Source organism: Tachysurus fulvidraco, chromosome 3 (assembly GCF_022655615.1).
Source record: "Tachysurus fulvidraco isolate hzauxx_2018 chromosome 3, HZAU_PFXX_2.0, whole genome shotgun sequence".
Taxonomy (NCBI): Eukaryota; Metazoa; Chordata; class Actinopteri; order Siluriformes; family Bagridae; genus Tachysurus; species Tachysurus fulvidraco.
In genome coordinates this window covers 258,635-280,804 of record NC_062520.1, presented here as the reverse complement: position 1 = coordinate 280,804, position 22,170 = coordinate 258,635, and the positions used below count along the sequence as shown (strand labels likewise).

At 42.1% G+C, this 22,170-nt stretch overlaps 2 protein-coding genes across 2 annotated transcripts in view; one reads left to right on the top strand and one right to left on the bottom strand.

Moving 5' to 3' along the window:
• LOC113637319 (sodium/potassium/calcium exchanger 1-like) overlaps positions 1-22,170 on the bottom strand; it is a 319,664-nt gene that overhangs the window by 58,615 nt on the left and 238,879 nt on the right. The window lies entirely within an intron of this gene.
• LOC125140923 (sodium/potassium/calcium exchanger 4-like) lies at positions 6,988-7,811 on the top strand. The gene is made up of 2 exons (XM_047811833.1): positions 6,988-7,124; positions 7,215-7,811. The coding sequence occupies exons 1-2, from the start codon at positions 6,990-6,992 to the stop codon at positions 7,416-7,418; spliced, it is 339 nt and encodes a 112-aa protein (XP_047667789.1). The 5' UTR covers positions 6,988-6,989; the 3' UTR covers positions 7,419-7,811.

Below are 22,170 nucleotides of genomic sequence, written 5' to 3'. Positions count from 1 at the left end.
TCTAAGTATTGTATATATCTGTGTGTGTATCTGTGTGTGTGTATCTGTGTGTGTATATCTGTATCTGTGTGTGTGTGTGTGTGTGTGTGTGTGTGTGTGTGTGTGTGTGTGTGTGTATCTGTGTGTGTGTGTGTGGATGTGTGTGTGTATCCATGCTTTTTGCTGCAGTCTGATGAAAAGGTAATCCCTTGTGTGCTCTCTTCATTTTCTCTCTCTTTTCTTCAGAGACAAACTCTTTTAAGCTAATTTCTGCTTTATTTGAGTTCAGTAGCCTGTCTGTTTAGCCAAACCAAACCCTGTTTCATGTCTTGTTATGGAATAATTCTCTCTGATTCTGTGCGTTTCAACAAACTACTTTGTACCTTTGAATAAAGGTACGATCCGGGCGAGGGGACAAGCAAGGACGGTGCAAAGGATTCCACGAACAATCCGGGCAAAGGGACAAGCAAGGACCATTTGAAGGAGTCCACGGACGTTCCGGGTGAGGGGACAAGCAAGGACCAGTCAAAGGAGTCCACGGACAATGGAGCGCCGACCTCACCGTTCTCTATACCAAGTAAGAAACATACAGAGCTAAGGAACGGGTGTGATGTTTCTGTACCTCTCTGTAACTGGAGAACAAATCACACTTATGGTAGATAATTAGTTGGAGTTGTGCATTTAGTAAACAATTAAAACCTCATTAAACAATCTCAGTTGATCCTTCATCAGAAAGCCAGAGGTGACAGAAGCAGGATAAACTCTGAGATGATGAAACCTTGAGCTTTAAATCCAAGTCTATTATATCCAAATGAAATGACATTTTTCAGACATTTTGCCATTTCATTTCATTGCCTAAGCAATTTCAGTCTTAAGGCCATCTGTCAGGACTCAACCCGGACTTTTGGCCACGTGCCTTTTTGTTTATCTTTCTCATCACGTGTCTGCCCCGCCTTCGTCCGCCCCTCCCTGTCTTCACACCTGATCCTTATTGTGTCATCGTGTCTTTTTATATTTAAGTGGGCCGCGTTGCCGAGTGCAGCGCGGAATCATTAGTTACGTTTACCCCTCGTCGTCGCCTCACTTCCTTCGCGGAGGATGTCACCATACCGTTTTTGCCCCTTTTTTATTTTTTGGTGCCCTGTGGCATCGCCCCGCATATTTTTCGGTGAAGGACGTCGCTGCACTTTCGGTTCCGTTCCGAGGAGGGCGTCGCTTCACTTCTTCCGCGGGGGGTGCTGCAGGCCCAGGGCGAAGGACTTTTCCCACCCTCCCACCCTTCATATTCTGGTCATCGGGACGTGGATCCGGCAGCGGTGCGTCGGGGTTAGGTGCGGCCCTCCAGCTCAGCTGTGGACGTCGCTCGGCCCTCCAGCTCGGTTGTAGACGTCACTCGGCCCTCCAGCTTGGCTGTGGATGTCGCTCGGCCCTTCAGCTCGGCTATGGAAGTCGCGTGGCCCTTCTGCTCGGCTGTGGACGTCGCTCGGCCCTTCTGCTCGGCTGTGGACGTCGTTCGGCCCCTCTGCTCGGCTGTGGACGTCGTTCGGCCCTCGCTGGCTGTGTCCGCCGTGTGCCTTGCTCCCCCCACCTACCTCGCCGTGTGCCTTGCTCCCCCACCGGCCTCGCCGTGTGCCTTGCTCCCCCCACCGGCCTCGCCGTGTGCCTTGCTCCCCCCATCTGCCTTCGCCGTGTTCCTCGCTCCCCCATCTGCCTTCGCCGTGTTCCTCGCTCCCCCATCTGCCTTCGCCGTGTTCCTCGCTCCCCCATCTGCCTTCGCCGTGTTCCTCGCTCCCCCATCTGCCTTCGCCGTGTTCCTCGCTCCCCCATCTGCCTTCGCCATGTTCCTCGCTCCCCCATCTGCCTTCGCCGTGTTCCTCGCTCCCCCATCTGCCTTCGCCGTGTTCCTCGCTCCCCCATCTGCCTTCGCCGTGTTCCTCGCTCCCCCATCTGCCTTCGCCGTGTTCCTCGCTTCCCCCATCTGCCTTCGCCGTGTTCCTCGCTTCCCCCATCTGCCTTCGCCGTGTTCCTCACTCCCCCATCTGCCTTCGCCGTGTGCCTCACCCCCCCCCCCCGGACCTTGTCGGGGTTTGGCGCTTCGGGAGCCGCGCCTCGAGGGGGGAGGGTACTGTCAGGACTCAACCCGGACTTTTGGCCACGTGCCTTTTTGTTTATCTTTCTCATCACGTGTCTGCCCCGCCTTCGTCTGCCCCTCCCTGTCTTCACACCTGATCCTTATTGTGTCATCGTGTCTTTTTATATTTAAGTGGGCCGCGTTGCCGAGTGCAGCGCGGAATCATTAGTTACGTTTACCCCTCGTCATGTCTAGTCTTTGTTAAGTGTCTTCATTTGTATTGCTTTTGTTATCGTCTTATGTCTTTGTCTTTATTATTTATTAAACCCCTTTCCTTTGAAGCTATCCTGCATACGGGTCTGTCTCCTTCCTCTTCCGGCTGTGACACCATCAGAGGAAGAACATCCACAGCTATCGTTATAGTTTCTCTGTGGTACCATCCACAGTTATCTCATGATGATCTTTAGGATGTTTGTCTCAGACCATCCTCAGCCTCAGCAAGTGAGTTTAAGGTGATGAGAAGTCCAGCCAGAAAAAAATGATGGATGAGGCAGGTCTGTTTATCAGAATGCAAATTAGATGATTACTTACAAACAGCTGTATGTGGAATTGCTTCCATTACTACAGATGCTGCACCTTTTGTCCATCTTGACATCTGGTATAGCTGAGTATGACGAGAATAAAATTAGGGATTAATGGAAGATTCAGTTTAAAGCACACAGCAATGTTTTTTTCTATTTAAATCTTCACCAGCTTTCAATGACACGATGATTAATTTAATCTGTTCACTGTACTGTGGAAATGTCTTCAGTTCACATCCAACACTGGTTGAGTTTCTTTCTTTTAGTTTAATGCTTTAGGCAGAAACTTATTGAGGTCAAACATGAGCACACATTCTGGATTATAAGATCTGCTCGAGAAACCGATATTCACTTGAATTCAAGAAAAAACAAACATGAATCTAGGGAAAGCTGTCAATCGTTCCTGCTTCAGCACAGACTGAGGAAGCCATTATTGTGGAAAAGAAGACAAAAGTATGGAGTGTCACACCTTCTGCTCTCTCTCTGGTGTTCTGTGTGAAAAATGTTGAATTCAAAACTGAGTTCACCTAAACACAACATGCTCATGCATGAAATTTGACATTTTATTAAAAGATTAATTAGGGATTTGCTAAATGAGGTTTTAAATGATTGATGTGGAAGCCACTGTATTCAGTTTAATTTTATTTTAATTAAAAATTATTATTATTAAAAAATCCATTGTATAGAAATACAATTGGCCAGTCTTCCTTGTCTCACCTCCAACTAGTTCAAAATGCAGCTGCACGCCTTTTAACTAAAGCACGGAAACGTGACCGCGTTACGCAGTTCTGGCTTCAGTACACTGCTTGTCTGTCCAATTCAAAGTTCTTTTATTTGTTTTAAAGCTCTAAATGGCCTCACCCCCATTGTACCTAATGTATATAAGAAGACAAGTATAAAGCAATGTTTTCAAGGAGTGCAAGCTGATAGAACTTCCTTTAAGCCTCAGAGCCCGACGGCATCGTCCGCGACGTCACACGGGACCTCCGATAAATATTTATATTATTTAATGAAAGTTTTATCGATTTTCTTACCGTTTTTCCCAGCAGAAAGCTAACGAGCTAGCCATCACGGGGGTGTCTTTGTAGCCTTTACAGAAGGTTTTCTATCCAGCCTGGAACATGTGCATCTTTTCAGAGTTGTTCAGCAATAAATCAAAACGCTCACATCCAAGATTTATCCACTTGATGTCCATAATTTATAAACGTTCTGTCATTTTTGCCGCTAGCTTGATGCTAGCTGCCATTTTGGATCTCATGACGCTTTGCGTGAGGCTTTGACCAATGACAGGCTGATCCGTCAGCCACGTTGGTGTGCGTCATTACGCATGAACCCCAGCTCTGTTATAGTGGGGAGAGAGAGAGAGAGAGAGAGAGAGAGAGAGAGAGAGAGAGAGAGAGAGAGACGCACGGCAAGTAGTGTTGAGGAGAGAGAGAGAGAGAGAGAGAGAGAGAGAGAGAGAGAGAGAGAGAGAGAGAGAGAGACGCGCGCGGCAGTTTTGAGTAGTTTTGTGGAGAAAGTTTGAGGAGAAAGTTTGAGGATACACGGAGAACAATGGATCGTCGGAGATATATGGACACAAATCAAGCGCTGGCCTTTTTTGAAGCCATGCAGGATGATGAATATTCAGGAGAAGAGAGCTTTTTGACTGATGAGGAACTCGATTACCAGGATGGTCTAGACCCCGCTGAAGAGTAAGTGATATTTATTTATTTACTGTAAAAGTATAAATAAAAAAAAAAGTAATATGATAAAATAGAAATGCACACAGTAGCGTTTTCTAAATATAATAATAATAATAATAATTATATTGCCGTTTTCTAAATATGTAAAAATAAGTTCTGTAAAAGTAGTATTTCTTTTTTCTATGTTTGTTACAGAGTAGTAAGAGTTGTGGATTACACTTTGTCTCAGCCATTTTTTTGTCTGAGGTTTAGAGAGTTTACCTAGAGATGGTGACACCTTTTAGCTGTGGAGAGAATGTCTCATGGATGTTGTAGTGGCGGTAGGGCTTTCAACACTGCTCACCTTATAGCTGTAGTGGGTTGGGGGTACAGTAGCAATCTCAGCGATTGTTATCTCATGTTTGAAATAAAATACAAAAACACTCATTGATCTGATATGTATGATCTAATATTTTGCTTTATTTATTTGTTTTACAGTCGTGATAATGAAGACACCAGCCCACCCACCCAAGCCAGACAGGAAAGCTCCGATTCTTCCGCTGTGGAGAGCCCTTCCACTTCTGCTGCAGCACCCCAGCAGCTGCCAGTAATAGGACGGCTGCAGTCACGGTCATGAGGGAGAGCGCCGTCAAGATCCAGATCCGGCAGCTTGAGGGGTCGACAGAGTCCTGAATCCACTAGGTCGAGATCTAGATCACCACAGCCAGCAGCCCCAACTCCATCATGGAACAGAGAGAGTCAACAAGACTCTCAGTTTCCCCACTCAGTGATGGCACGTGACAGGTATCAGGTCATTTCCTGGAACATCCACATGAGCGACCCTGATGAAGATGTCCACAACGACCGGAAGAGAGGGACACCAGCTTATGACCGGCTGTTTCGTCTGAAGCCCCTTTTAGATGACATCAAACATGCGTGCAGAGCATTTTATCACCCACGGCAGAACCTTTCAGTGGATGAGAGGATGGTGGCAACAAAGGCTCACACTGGCATGACGCAATATATGAAGGCGAAGCCAACTAAGTGGGGCTTCAAACTTTTTGTGCTGGCAGACAGCAGCATTGGGTACACTTTAGACTTTGCTGTATACACGGGGAAGTCTGTGTTTGCTTCTGGTGTAGGACTGGCATACGACTCCGTTATGTCCCTCATGAACAAATCATCCCTAGGGAGTGGCTACAATGTGTATGTAGACAACTTCTACACAAGTCCAAAGCTATTCATGGATCTCTACAGCTTGAACTTTGAAGCATGTGGCACCTACAGGGACAACAGATGAGGATGCCCCCGCACAACCACAAATGCCATGACCAAAAAGGATCCTAGGGGCACCATCAGGTGGATCCGTGACGACCCTCTGGTTTTTGTAAAGTGGATGGACACTCGGGAAGTCTCTGTCTGCTCCATAATTCACCCGGCCTTCTCTGGCAACACAGTTCAGAGAAGGGTAAGAACATAGGATGGAGGCTGGGACACCAAATCCAATCCATGCCCAACCCCTGTCACTGAGTACAACAAGCATATGGGAGGTGTTGATCTTTCTGATCAACTCATCCAATACTACTCCGTTCACCATAAAACGATGAGATGGTACAGGACATTGTTTTACCATTTTTTGGACATTGCTGTGACCAACAGCTACTTACTTCACAAGGAAGTTTGTGCAGAGAAGCAGCAACAGCCCATGACCCACAGGGATTTTCTGGAGGAGCTGACAGCCCAACTCTGTGGTGTTACCGTTGCTGTTCCCCCCACCCAGCAACAAAGTGACCATGTACCTGTGCCAACATCTGACCAAACTGATACCAGCAAGAAGGCCTCCTATGGTAGAAGGCAATGTGTGTATTGCAAACAGACAAGGCAGGTCAAACAGGCCACCCCCTGGAAATGCAAAGCCTGTGATGTGGCCCTCTGTGTGATTCCTGATAGGAACTGTTTTGAGGCTTGGCACCTGTAAATATCCAAAATCCAAAGAGGCCAAAAACGCCTGGACTTTTTTTGGAAAAATGTAAATAGTTTTTGTTCTGTACAAGTTCTCGTGTTAAGACTTGAACAAACTGTTTTCCAGAGGAAATATGCTTAGCTTTTATTTATTTGTGTTTTCAATAAATATTTGAGTGATTCAATTTCCGTTTTATGTTTTCATTTGCCTTTATGGTCCCATAACTTATTTTACATTCAGGTGACATCAATGCAACACAAATATACTGACAGTGCAACTTGTCTTGAAAAAAAGAGGTGTGTCAATTGTCTGTGTACAACAGGGTTGATGTTTTACAAGCTTTTTAGCAAATAAAACCAGGCGGAAAATTAATTGTAAAAATACCTTTAGGTCTTAAAGGGTTAACTGAGTGTTTGGAAGCCATTTGAAGTAAAGTTGTGAGCAGGTTTGAGTGAGTTTTTCAATCACTATGGCATTGTTAATATTTGTAATCATGGCCCTTTAGAATCATGACAATTTTTTGACAGCTGCACCAGTTTGAACTAACAGATAGACTGTGAAGTTCTGCTCTGTTGTAATATTTAAGAGAAAGTCCTCCTAAACGTCCTACATTACAGGTCTGATAGGAGCAACAGTGTTGGCTCTTTGTCCTTCATTGCTTTGTTGTTCTTGTAACATCTGCTAGTAAAGTTTGTGGGGTTTATTTTTTGTGTGTATATGTAGAGGGCTGTATGAAGAAGACCAAATGGCTGGTCTCATGGCCTCTGATGCTTCTGCTCTTCTTCACCATCCCAAACTGCTCCAGACCTCGCTGGGAAATTTCGACGGTTTGGATTGCGGTCTTCTCCTACCTTATGGTGTGGATGGTAAGTGTGGAATAGCAGCCTATTCTGTTTCTCTCAGCTTTCATCATCGCTCCTTGGTTTGTCGAACTCCTAGCTTGCACACTGTTTTAGGTGACCATCATCAGGTACACGTTTGGCATTCCCGATGTTATTATGGACATCACGGTCCTGGCAATCGGCACTAGCATCCCAGATTTCTTCACCAGCCTGACTGTTGCTCGCCAAGGTTTGTCTCTGCTATTCATACATGTTGAGGGTGTTTTAGGGAAGTTTATTCATCACTGCCAGCTTGTGAAAAAGGGCCTGGAGCTCTGACAGTAGTGCTGACTGCAGGGCCAATTATCAGTTTGTACGAATGTTCTAATACAGTAGAGTTTCTGTAGTAACAGGTCATTCACAGGAACTTGGTACTGTATATAATCTAAGCCTATTATTAAACAGATTGGAGTGTATGTGAACTCAGACAGGCTATTCAAACCAGATTAAGCTCAAGAGTAAGTCTCACAAATCCTGTCAGATTAGCTCATGTTAGCTAGCTTGCTAACATTCTGAATCTGTATGATTTAAAAATCATCTGAGATTTTTTGTAAGTTTTGTTTATTTTAGATTCCTGTCAAGAAATTAACAGTGAAAATTCATAAATGTGTGAACTTCTTCTTTGTCATATTTACCAAGGCTGCAACTCACACATTCAGCAATTGACCCAATTCTCACACCACACCCCCCTATTCTCACACTCTCACACCCCCCTATTCTCACACCACGCCCCATATTCTCACGCCACACCCCCCTATTCTCACACCACACACCCCCCTATTCTCACGCCACACACCCCCCTATTCTCACGCCACACCCCCCCCTATTCTCACACCACACCCCCCTATTCTCACGCCACACACCCCCATATTCTCACGCCACACACCCCCATATTCTCACGCCACACACCCCCATATTTTCACGCCACACCCCCATATTCTCACGCCACACCCCCCTATTCTCACGCCACACACCCCCATATTCTCACGGCACACCCCCCCTATTCTCACACCACACACCCCCATATTCTCACGCCACACACCCCTATTCTCACGCCACACACCCCTATTCTCACGCCACATCCCCATATTCTCACGCCACACCCCCATATTCTCACGCCACACACCCCCCTATTCTCACGCCACACCCCCCCCATTCTCACGTCACACCCCCATATTCTCATGCCACATCCCCCCCATTCTCACGCCACACCCCCCCAGTCTCACACCACACACCCCCATATTCTCACGCCACATCCCCATATTCTCACGCCACACCCCCATATTCACATGCCACACCCCCCCATTCTCACGCCACACCCCCCCTTTGCAATGGCCACACCCCCATTTTCTCACGCCACACCCCCATATTCTCACGCCACACCCCCCCCATTCTCACGCCACACCCCCCTATTCTCACACCACACCCCCAGATTCTCACACCACACCCCCCTATTCTCACGCCACACCCCCCTATTCTCACGCCACACCCCCAGATTCTCACGTCACACACCCCCCTATTCTCACGCCACACCCCCCTATTCTCACACCACACCCCCAGATTCTCACACCACACCCCCCTATTCTCACGCCACACCCCCAGATTCTCATGCACACCCCTGCAGCAGTGAGGAAAACAAAAATGATACCAAATCATTTTATTATGGGACTATTCTTAGTAAACAATAGAATGTCAAGTCAATGACATCCCATAATAAAATGATTTTTTTTTGGTGTCAGTGTGGATAAATTAGAATTTTCTGATTTTAATTTTACTATTATATAGGTGAACATATAGGTGCATAATATACGTGCATATATGTACCTATATAGGTATATGTATGCGCGTATATATGTACATATAATATAGGAAAACAGCCAATTTTATGTAGGTCACATAAATCAAAAACCTATATTGAAACATATATGTTTATACAGGTTCTTTCCATGTGGGTTGTAGCACTTTAGCATGCAGTAGGCTATCAGGAAAGGTTTTATATATATATATATGTGTATATATGTGTACACACACACACACCATTGTAGCACTTTAGCATGCAGTAAGGTAATATATATATATATGTGTACACACACACACACACACACACAGAATTGTAGCAGTGTTACATGCAGTAGGCTATAAGGTAGTGTATATATGTGTAGGCTATAAGGTAATATATAGGTATATGTGTGTGTACACACTTTCAATTCAATTTAATTCAAGTTTATTTGTATGGCGCTTTTTACAATAGACATTGTCTCAAAGCAGCTTTACAGAACATAAACACAGAGCAGAAGGTAAACATAATTAATGATAAAGGAATTAACGAATAATAAAAGAAATAAGAATTAACAGAATAAAAATTCTAGATTATTATTAGATGTATATAGTTCACAGTGTGTATGTATTTATTCCCCTATGAGCAAGTCTGAGGTGACTCAGGCAGCAGTGGCAAGGAAAAACTGCCTTAAATTGGTAAAGGAAGAAACCTTGAGAGGAACCGGACTCAAGGGGGAACCCATCCTCATATGGGTGACACTGGGGGTGTGATTGTAATATACAGTCAGTTGTATTGGTGTGAGGTTCAAGGACTTCTGATCTCCTGAGTACCACAGAGTCTAACTGGAGATGTCTCAGGATTCTTAGAGTCGGCCTCGGCTCAGTGGACGTCCAAAGGCTTCGTCCCACAGAGGACGTTGGGAGCTGGTACAGTGTCTGGATGCCTCGGGATGGGTACAAAGAGAGAAACAGTGGAAAGGGATTAACATATCTGCTGTTCATAAAAATGTGCAGGTCTGATGTACTGGTGCATGATATTATGGGATGTATTATGTGTACGCCTGACTAAAGAGATGAGTTTTTAATCTACATTTAAACTGGGAAAGTGTGTCTGCGCCCCGAACACTATCAGGAAGACTATTCCAAAGTTTGGGAGCTAAATAAGAAAACGCTCTACCACCTTTAGTAGACTTAGATATTCTGGGAACTAGCAGAAGTCCTGAGTTTTGTGATCTCAGAGAGCGTGAAGGATTGTAACGTGTTAGAAGACTAGTTAGATACATGGGAGCTAAACCATTAAGAGCCTTGTACATAAGTAGCAGCAGTTTGTAGTCAGTTCTGAACTTAACAGGTAGCCAGTGTAGAGATGATAACATTGGGGTTATATGGTCATACTTTCTTGTCCTAGTGAGAACTCTGGCAGCTGCATTTTGGACTAACTGTAACCTATTTATTAAAGATGCAGGACAACCACCTAGTAATGCATTACAATAGTCCAGTCTAGAGGTCATGAACGCATGAACTAGCTTCTCAGCATCAGATACAGACAGGATGTTTCTCAGCTTGGTGATATTTCTAAGGTGAAGAAGGCTGTGTTTGTAATATGGTGATATGATTTTTAAAAGACAAGTTACTGTCTAATAAACACCAGGTCTTTCACTGTTGAGCTACTAGTAACAGTACATCCCTCTAAATGGGAGTTAAGTTGTGAGAGTTTCTGTGCACTGGTTTTTGGACCCATGAGTAGTATTTCTGTTTAATAACAGAAAGTTGCAGCTCATCCAGTCTTTTATCTCTCTAAGGCATTGAGTTAATTTGGACACTGTGGCTATTTCATCGTAGGTTGTTTGGGTTTAAGGGTACAGTAAGAAGTCCAGACAGATCAGGCAGGTTATTTGTGTATCTGTCTTTAGGGGTCAGAATAATGGTTCTACCGAGTCGATAACGTGGTGAGACACAGTCTGTTCTATAGGTAGTGTGTACATTATGAGGTAATGGTCTGTGATGTCATCACTTTGAGGTATGATATCTATATCAGTGACTTCTATTCTGTGTGATATTATTAAATCTAGTGTGTGGTTACGTCGATGAGTTGCACTAGTGATGTTTTGTTTGAGCCCAAGTGAGTTTAGTAAGTCCATAAATGTGAGTCCTAAAGCGTCGTTTGTGTCGTCAACATGAATGTTAAAGTCTCCTACAATTAATGCTTTGTCAAAGTTAACCAATAGGTCTGAGAGAAAATCTGTGAATTCTCTAAGAAAAACTGTGTAGGGCCCTGGGGGTCTGGGGCCCTGGGGGTCTGGGGCCCTGGGGGTCTGTACACGGTCGCTAGAGCAAGAGACATCAGGGATTTCTTCGTGTGCATGTGCGATAATGTAACATTAAGGACGAGCACTTCAAAAGAACTAAATCTAGGCTGTGTTCTCTGGGTAACAGTGAGGTAATCACTAAGGATAGTGGCGACACCACCTCCACCACCTCCACGACCAGTCAGACGAGGCTCGTGCTTATAGATATATCCTGATGGTGTAGACTCGTTTAGACTGATGTATTCATTTGGTTTAATCCACGTTTCGGTGAGGCAGAGTGCAGTAAGGCTATTATCTAAGATCATTTCATTTACAATAAGTGCTTTGGGTGCAAGAGATCTAATGTTCAGAAGTCCAAACCTTAAGAACTGTTTTTGTTTGTTACTTTGGCATTTTTCTGGTCTAATTACAGTAAGATTATTTCGAGAACTTCTCGTGTATTTACTTTTGGATCTCACTGCTCGGGGAACAGACACAGTTTCTATGGGGTGAGCTATGTGTGCATTTTCTGTGTCAAAGTGCTGAGGTGAAGGATGGCTATTAAGATTTAAATTTAAAGAGTAGTTTACCAGTCAGAAGGTGTTCAGTGCCCTGGAGATGTGGTCCGAGAGGATCTCCGCTCCAACTCTGCTGGGGTGCAGGCCGTCAGCACGGAATAGCCTAGGACGTGTAGGAAAGCAGTCAGATTGTCAGGAGAATTAGCGTAGCTTCGGCTGTCTGTGCAGCAGACTCAGAAGAAACAAGTCGTAAACTTTACTCTTGTACACATTATATACACAAATAAAAGTAGTAATAACACTCGGTCAGACAAATACAGACGCTTTAACACACTTTGTCAGTGGTTATTTACTCTATATATTAGCCTTAAAACTCGCAGGAGACAAACAACAAACCTCTCACACCGATCTGCAGCTCTAAACTCCACCCCTTCATCCAATCATAATTCTCAGTATACCTGCAGAGGCGGGAATAAGAAGGACAAGGGCCAATCAGAAAGAAATGAACTAACCTGCTGGGCAAAGCCACGTTTTTAGACAGTGTATTACTAACAAACTCTTAAAGGGGACGTGCACAATTATTTTATCACAAAGACACAGTTATGATATTATATGAACCACAAACAATCATAAATGCCCCATTACATGAAAATAAAAGAAATGATACTTAATATAACCCCAGCTGGGCTACACTAATGTTTCAGCAGAACAAAGTCATTAAATATAGGGTTTTAGCAGCACAAAGTCATTCAAATTAAAAAGATACCAAGGGAAATGGGGTCTTAAATTAAAGAACATTAAATATATGCATTACAAATATTAATAAATAATTAATTACAGACAAATATATAGATTTAGAAATAAATAAAACATTTTCATTTGAAAAACATTTAAGCATCTGATGTACATGTGAACTAAGGGGCACACACACACACACATACACACACACACACACACACACACATACACACACATATACACACACACACACACACACACACACACACACACACACACACACACACACACACACACAAATATTACACTAAATGTCTCCTTTTTGTGTCATTTGCCCTCAGGTTTAAACCTCTCTTGCCCCATGTGTGTGTTTTAGGAGGGTGAGAGCGAGAGGCTCACAGAATCCTCCAAGAAGAGGAGGAGGAGATGATGAAGATTCTGGCACATGAAGAGGAGTTACAACATTTCTTATCAAAAATACATGGCTAATTTTGTGAACCCTGTGTGTGTGTGTGTGTGTGTGTGTGTGTGTGTGTGTATGTGTGTGTGTGTGTGTAAGTGTTCTGCGATAGGGCCGCTGCTCTACTCTGCAGCTGATGAGGTTTCCAGGCTCCTCATTTAGGGTAAAAATATATAAACAGGAAAAATAAAAGAGCTCTATAATGTATAAAAGCAGCAAACTTATTCTACAGCTTGTTATTGAACACCGTTCCACCTGTGGAACACTACCGCTAGGGGCTGAAGCTGCATAATTTCATTGTAACTTTTAAGCATTAAATCCTCTAAAAACACGAAAAAACTTATGTTTCTAGTAAAGTTTATACTCTCAATATTTTTTTAAGCCCACGCACAAAGCATAATATGATTCATAGCCGTCATACTCTTAGAAAAAATTTTTGGGAGAAAACTGACCTAGGTGGCGCTAGACCAGTTTTTCCTTACCTTTAGACGCATCCCTTTCTTCACTGGGGTAATATATTCCAAAACAAATATTCCACAAAAATCCACACAGGTCCAAGGAACTGAAATCTGTAAGCCTTTTAATCCAAAACGCTTTGGTCGCGCCGCAAATATTCCGAAAAATTGGAAACAGTGGTGCGCCACCATCTTTGTTTCGGCTCTAACTTCTCATTGGGGTATTCAAAAATTCTAAATTTACGTCATATTTATAGCCCAGGGCGCAACGAATCAAACAAGCCCTCACTTAAGCCAATCGGTGCTTGTATTGCAGAGATAGACGGCTGAGAAGCCAATGAGGTCAGACATCATTTTTGGGAACCCGCCTTTGACTGACAATTACTCCTTCCAATAGCAATGAAATTGGCCGGGACCTATACAGCTCTTTAGCCAATAAGGAGACGATTCCAACGGTATGCCACGACCCGCCTCTCTAATGCTGGCTTCTGCGCGAAAATCGTGCGCGATGGGTTTATTGCGCAATCCTTGAACTTTTCACACTCTCACAGCTCAGGGTGTCAGGTTACAGCCTCTTTACACAGCAGAATAGTAGAGAGAGAGGCTGTGCTGGTTTCTGGCCATTTAAACTGAGCATGCAGTCTTTTAATTCAAAGTTATACAGTAAACAAGTAAACAAGAAACACATGACCGGATGGACATGTCCGTAGAAAAATAGTGTTATTGAAGCCATTTTTGGGTCTTTTGACTTGATTTTTTTTTTGGTGAAAGCCAAGACATGTGGCTATGACCCTCAGGTGTTAAATGTTACCTAACATGTTCCAGAGAAATAAGATAAATTAAAAACCTCAGGCGAAAATCAAAATTTTCCATTCTAGCCTCTGTAACTTTGTGTCAGTAAGGCCTAGAATCAATCTGACACTTGTATCTGAAACTAGAGAATCACTTCTTTCCAATGAGACCAGGCTCACCCCTGTGTGTTAAAGTATGTGGGAGCTGTATCACTTTTTGTTTTGTATACAATTTCGTCCGATCGTTCGTGTGCGATAACAGGTTAAACTTTTATTATGCTATTTCAGGCTTACGTGCAGAAAAATATTCATTTTTAAGAAAGTAATAAAAATAAAAAAAAACCTTATGGGGAAAAAGGAATTTATTTACTGCATGTACAGAAAGTCGCCTAATAACATTTTCCATAGATGTCCATTTCTTTTCTCTGGATACCAGTGTAAGTGTAAGTGTGTGTAAGAGTGTGTAGTAAAGTGTGTAAGAGTGTGTAGTAAAGTGTGTAAGAGTGTGTAGTAAAGTGTGTAAGAGTGTGTAGTAAAGTGTGTAAGAGTGTGTAGTAAAGTGTGTAAGAGTGTCTAGCAAAGTGTGTAAGAGTGTCTAGTAAAGTGTGTAAGAGTGTGTAGTAAAGTGTGTAAGAGTGTGTAGTAAAGTGTGTAAGAGTGTCTAGTAAAGTGTGTAAGAGTGTCTAGTAAAGTGTGTAAGAGTGTGTAGTAAAGTGTGTAAGAGTGTGTAGTAAAGCTCTCTAGCTAAAGGAGAACAACAATTTTCTAGAGCAACATTTTCTAGAACATCACAACAGTTTTAAATTAAACAACTTACAGTTTATCCATTTATAGTTATATTTAATGTGCTGGAACGTCCATGCAATATGGTAGTTCTTGTTCTAGTCTCAGTCTTCTTCTTCTTCTCTGTCTCTCTCTCTCTCTCTCTCTCTCTCGCTTGCTCTCTCGCTCGCTCTCTCTTTCTCTCTCTTTCTCTCTCTCTCTCTCTCTCGCTCGCTCGCTCTCTCGCTCACTCACTCTCTCTCTCTCTCTCTCTCTCTCTCTCTCTCTCTCTCTCTCTCTGTATGTAAACACTTCACTCTGACCATTCCAAAGCACTGACACTGGAGACTCCTTCCATAAACATGTCTTTAAAGTCTAAGTGAAATTGTAAGGAATAAAAAATCTGCAATTAAATATGTTTGATATTTATTTTCTGTCACATCAGATCTGCTTTAATCACCGTGTCTGAAGTTCCAGTTCTTCCCAAAGTCCAGGAGAACTTTCAGGACAATGCAGGTCTGACAGCTTCATTTTTGAAGACTGTTAAATAAAAACATGGCTTTAAATCTATAAATTAGCAACCAGCCATTAAAAAAAACAATAGACATGAAATTTGAAATGTGCCTACAAACAACTTGATTTTTATGATAATAATCTGTTTTGTTGATGGACTTACGGTATAGCCATGAAGGTGTGAGGTCGAAGGAAGAAGGGCTCCCAACCTACATTTTCAAACTAAACTTGTTACACGCCATACAGCGTCAGTCATTGCTGATATCCGTGTTTAGAACATCGCTTGGTGAATTATGAGTCACATTAAGCAGAAGCAACCGCACTCCTCAGCCCCAAAGACCACGAGAGCTACTGCTAGCATTGCCGGTAAGTTGGCAGCCATCGCCGCTACCTCCAACCTCGAAAAACAGACCATGACAGAAACTTTTGAATCTGTCTCCATGGACCAGCTGATTTCTGAATTAACTAAACAGCGCATTAGTATCAGGGAAGACATTTCTGACTTGATTCGGGAATCTATTGGTCCTACAAAGCTCTGTCAATGCACTGAAAGAGACTGTGGATGGCTTTCAAAGCCACTTGGCCGCGACAGAATCCCTGGCTGGGGAGAATTTCGAAAAGCTGGCAGTGGCCGAAAATACAATAAAAACTTTGCAAGCGCAGAATATATCTCTCTTTGACCGCGTTGAAGATTTGTAGATGAGATTGCGGAGGGCTGACCTGAGGATTGTGAACGTTCCGGAAGGGAGCGAAAACGGTCATGATCCCGTTACGTTCATTGCCGAGATGCTGCTAGAGATGACGAGCACGGAAGTCTTCGACAAGCCACCAGCACTTGAGAGAGCGCATCGATCACCCGGTCAAAAGCCAGCTGATGGCCGTAAACCACGTCCCTTTGTGGTGTGCTTTCACAGGTTCCAAGAAAAGGAGCAATTACTGCCATGGTCAAGGTGACATGCAGCAAAATACAAGGGGAATCCAATCAGAATCTACCCGGATCTCAGCGCTATCCTGTCAAGGAGACGCGTGTCTTACAGTGGCATTAAACAATCACTCTACCAAAAGAACATTCAATTCCAATTGCTCTACTCGTCTCGTCTGAGAGTGACTTTTAATGAAGAAACTTTCACGTTCAATACACTGGAGGAGGCGAAACAGTTCTACGAGCAACGTATCAATGTTTAGGATTTCCTGGACTATTTATTTAATTATTTTCTACGTTCAGTGTCTCCGTTTTGAGCCAAGGATGATGGGTAATCATTTTATTTTTTTCTTGAGACAGTGGAGAAAGGTTATAAATACTTGAATTTTTTTTCTCTCTCTCTCTTTACTCGCCTGTCATGCATCAGAGACGTGGTCTTATTCATTATTCTTTATAACCTAACTATTGATTAATGTTTGATTCAAATAGTACAGGAGGGTCTACCATTCGATTCACTAGTTGGAAAGTTAAAGGTATGAATGGGCCAAATAAAAGAGCTTGTATTTTTGCTCATCTTAGAAAATTGAATACTGAAATAGCATTCTTGCAAGAAACACATTTACAGGTAGCAGATCATATAAGACTAAAAAAAAACATGGATTGGACAAGTCTTTCATTCCCACTTCAATAGTAAAGTAAGAGGAACAGCGATTTTAATACATAAAGTACAGTTTTATCCTTCCAAATGTGTTTCAGATCCTCATGGTCGTTTTGTTATTGTGACAGATGATTTGTTTCACACCCCTGTCACCCTGGTTTGTGTCTACGACCCCAATTGGGACGATGTTAATTTCATTCATAAATTAATTTAATTTTTACCCAACTTTATTGTGTTATTAACCCAATCCTAGATCGTTCGAATCTGAAAACTATGCTCTAGTCTAAGATGTCCCAAGCTCTTTCTACTTTCATGGCACAAACAGGCTGTCTGGATCCGTGGAGATTTTTATTCCCGCAAAAGAAAGAATTCTCTTATTTTTCTCCTGTCCATTCTTCATATTCATTATTTTTTTATAGATAAAACAATACTTCCTTTAGTGGAAAATACTCAATATTCAGCAATTATAATATCAGACCACGCACCATTACTTCTCGACCTACGTTTTACTCAGCATTGCACACAGCGCCCTACATGGCGATTAAACTCTAATCTGTTGGCAGATAAAAATTTCCACAAACATATATCAGTGGCGATAGATAACTTCTTGCTCACAAATGATTCAGAAATGGTATCACCACTGACTTTATGGGAAACATTTAAAGTTGTCATTGAGTTGTCATATAATTTCAAGAGGTGAAATTATATCTTATTCTGTATCCAGTAATAAAAAGAGGAATGCAAAACTAAAACAGCTAAATGTTTCGATAGAAAAATTAGATCAACGACTCTCTCTATCCCCTTCTGAAGAACTGCTTAAAAAGAAAGTGGAAATTAAAGCACAATATGATCAGATATCAATTGAAAAAAACAACAAAATCTGCTTTGGTCTAAAGGTAATTTTTATGAACATTGGGGAAAAGCAGGCCGTTTATTATGACATCAGATAAAGTGTCAATCAGCTTCCAGATTAATTCCACAGATTCGCAACACATCACAACAACTGACAGTGTGTCACAACCGGAAGAGGAAGGAGACAGACCCGTATGCAGGATAGCTTCAAATGAATGGGGTTTAATAAATGATAAAGACAAATACATAAAGACGATAACTAAAGCAATACAAAAGACGACACTTAGCAAAGACTAGACATGACGAAGGGTAAAAGCGTAACTAATGATTCCGTGCTGCACTCGGTTCACTTAAATATAAAAGACACGATGACACAATAAGGATCAGGTGTGGAGACAGGGAGGGGCGGACGAAGGCGGGGCAGACACGTGACGAGGAAGATAAACAAAAAGGCACGTGGCCAAAAGTCCGGGCTGAGTCCTGACACAGTGGATCCTAAAGAAATTAATGAAACTTTTAAAACATTTTATTCAAATTTATATACTTCAGAATTTCATGGGGATATAACAGGCATGTCAGCCTTTTTGAATGACCTGAATATCCAGACGATTAGTCCAGATCATAAAGAAGGATTAGAACAACCAATTGAGCTGCAAGAAATGTTAAATTCTATTAATGCAATGCAAAATAGCAAAACCCCGGTCCCCGACAGTTATCCTGTCGAATTTTATAAAGCTTTTGCTCCCAAATTAGCCCTTCTTCTCCTGAGAATGTCTCTCACAGAGGCATTTCTTACACTCATTCTGAAGCCTGGAAAAGATCACCTAGAGTGCAATTCCTACAGGCCAATATCTTTGCTAAATGTTGATGTTAAAATTCTTGCCAGATTGTTGGCCTCTAGAATAGATATTGTCATACCAGAAATAATATCCCCAGATCAGACAGGCGTTATTAGGGGTCGCCACTCATTTAAGGAGACTTCTTGGTGTTTTGTATTCTCCTGCATCCAGGGAGGTCCCAGAGGTGGTGGTATCCCTGGATGCAGAGAAGGTGTTTGATAGAGTGGAGTGGAGCTATCTATTCGCAGTATTGGAAAAGTTTGGTTTTGGCCCAAAATTTATATCCTGGATCCAACTAATGTATTTTAACCCTAAAGTATCTGTTATAACAAATAAAATACGTTCACAATTTTTCCCAAAACTAAGGGGCACAAGACAGGGTTGCCCTTTAAGCCCTCTTCTTTTTGCAGTAGCAATAGAGCCGCTTTCCATTATGCTTAAATCCTCACAGTCTATACAGGGCATTGACCGAATGGGGATGGAACACAAGGTCTCTTTATATGCGGATGATCTTTTGTTTTATATTTCAAATCCAGTAGAAAACGTCCCAAAAATAGTGCGGAAACTATCCATTTTTGGCAGCTTTTCAGGATACAAACTTAACCTTTCTAAAAGTGAATGTTTCCCGATTAACCCTCTTGCTTTACAAATTAAAGCTGCATCCCTCCCATTTCACATCTCTCAATTTGCTTTTAAATATTTGGGAGTTCATATTACTCGTACATTCTCAGGTTTATATGCAAAAATTTTTTTACCACTCATTAGTAATATTAAGTCTGACCTTCAGAGATGGGATGCATTGCACCTGTCTCTAGCAGGCAGAGTAAACTGTATAAAAATTAATATATTACCTAGATTCTTATACTTATTTCAGTCACTTCCAGTTTTTCTCCCAAAAACATTTTTCCGTTCCATAAATAAACCCATACTATCTTTCTTGTGGGGAGGAAAGAACCCTAGAATTCGTAAGGAGCTTCTCGAAAAGCAAAGGCCCCAAGGAGGCTTAGCTCTTCCTAATTTTATGGGCTACTACTGGGCTGCAAATCTCCAAAAAATTATTTGTTGGTATAATTCCCCTGAGGTTGATTGGTGTAAGGCGGAGGCAAATACTCGTACATCTACATCACTTTCTGCTCTAATAACAATGAAGCTACCATTCTCTCCCTCTAAATACTCATTGAGCCCAATTGTACGTTCCACACTTAAAATATGGTCACAGTTTAGACAAAGGCATAAACTCAGCAACTCTTCTATGCTAAGCCGTCTCTGTAATAACCATTTGTTTCCAGCTGGTAAAATAGATCACACGTATGCACAATGGCAGAGGATAGGCTTGGCCAGGTGTAGTGAATCTCAGAGCTCAACTGTTCCTGAGTTACCACCTACTTCACTGTTGGATAAAATTCTACAATCTCCTACTTCTCTTAAAGGTCAAATTGTGGCAATATATAAGACGATTATGTCATCAAATGATTTTTTAATTGACAGAATAAGAGGTGAGTGGGTAAAGGACATAGGAAGCGAAATACCTGATGAAATTTGGGATGAGGTTCTTAATAAAGTAAATGGATCGACCTCCTGTGCACGCCTCAGCCTTATACAACTTAAAGTCCTCCATCGTGCCTACTACACAAAATGTAGACTTTCAAAAATTTACCCAAATGTTGACGATTTATGTGATCGATGTAAAGGTGACAAGGTAGACCATTGTCATATGTTTTGGGCTTGTGAAAAGTTGAGTGACTATTGGACATGCGTATTCAAAATAGTAAATGAAGCCTTTAGTTTGAATATAAAACCCAGTGTTAAAGTTGCTATTTTTGGAGTACCAGAACACGGAGTGTTACTAACAAATAAAGTAGAAAAGTTATTGCTTTTGCCACCTTATTAGCGAGAAGAAGAATATTATTGGAGTGGAAGTCAACAAGCTCGCCTAAAGCCTCAATGTGGTTATGTGATCTAGTATCATACTTAAAATTAGAGAAAAGATCCGTCCAGAATTTTTATAAGACGTGGAAACCCATGATTGCATATTTTGAGAAGATGAAGACTCTCTCACTCACTGATCAATGTTAAATATTATCACCAATCGGAGTTTTGTTTTATAATTGTGTACGGACCACGAACATGTCAGGAAACCTTTATTATTGGCTATGTATTTGTGTATATTTTTATTTATTTATTTATTTATTTTTTATTATGATTATTATTATTTTAGTTTTAAATTGTATTTATTTATTTATATTATAATTATTATTATTATTATTTATTAATTTATTTTTATGGTTATTATTAGTATAATTATTGTGTTAACCTTTATGTGATGCATGGTTAAATACTTTGGCGGAAAGGGCTATAAAGGGGGGGAAAGCTATAACTGAAACTGTATCAAACTTTTTGTTAATGATTTGAAAAAGTTTATAAATAAATGTTTAAAAAATAAATAAATAATCTGTTTTGTTTATTCTATGTATAAAAGGCTGTAGGGAACTTGTTTCTGTCGGTGAGCCTGAGACCCATCAGAAGGCCAACAGCATCACAGGAAAATGTGGTTCCAGGACCCAGAGTCTCCAGGAGCTCCGTATGGGCCAGACACGGTGTGGTGCATCGACACTGTGAGCAGTGAAGTACGAGAACTGTACGCCTATGAAAACCTGGAGCAGCTCGCCCGTGGTTACCCCACCAAGGTCCTGCTTTTACCAGAGTCGACGGGGAGCCCCGGGGCCACCGTGTACCACGGATCGCTTTACTACCGATGCATACAGAGCCCCACGCTGCTGCGTTATGACCTTGCTGCTGAGAACATCGTGGCCCTGAGAGAGCTGCCACACCCAGGATTCCAGCTTTCCAGCACTTTTTTTTTACTCCAAGAGCGCCAAAAAGCCGGTGACCCCCAAGAAGGTAAAGGCTGTAAAGCCCAAAACCTCAAAGCCCAAAGCGGCGAAGGCCAAAAAGGCTCCCAAGAAGAAGTAAACGTGTTTTTTATGTTTTTTACTCCTCAAACGGCTCTTATAAGAGCCACCCATATTTTCCCTTAAAGAGCTGTTTCCATTTCTGATAAACATGATAAACAAAATGATGACGTCATGGTGACTTTAGTGGATTCTGTACCGAGTGTTTATGCAGCTACAGAGTTGTAATTCACCTTCACTAGGGAGAACTGGACAGTTTACAATTTACATTCTTGTGCATTTGTTTGTCTTCACTCACTCACTCACTCACTCTCTCTCTCACACACACACACACACACACACACACACACACACACACACACACACACACACACACACACACACAGGAGTGGGAGGGTCATGTGGCTTAAACCTCAGTTCTGTCTAATGTAAACAAAGGTAAGAGCCAACACATTCTCTCTGATAAATGAGCAGTTCTTCATATCTTTGTGTGTGAGCTGAGTTTGTCGTATAATCATCACTACACTGTAAAAAAGTTTCCTGT

What these genes read in the sequence shown, in the direction of transcription:
- LOC125140923 (XM_047811833.1), top strand. Translation starts at nt 6,990, where the DNA reads ATGAAGAAGACCAAATGGCTGGTCTCATGGCCTCTGATGCTTCTGCTC. An exon ending in CCTACCTTATGGTGTGGATG is followed by an intron (nt 7,125 to 7,214) that starts GTAAGTGTGGAA and finishes ACACTGTTTTAG; the next exon opens with GTGACCATCATCAGGTACAC.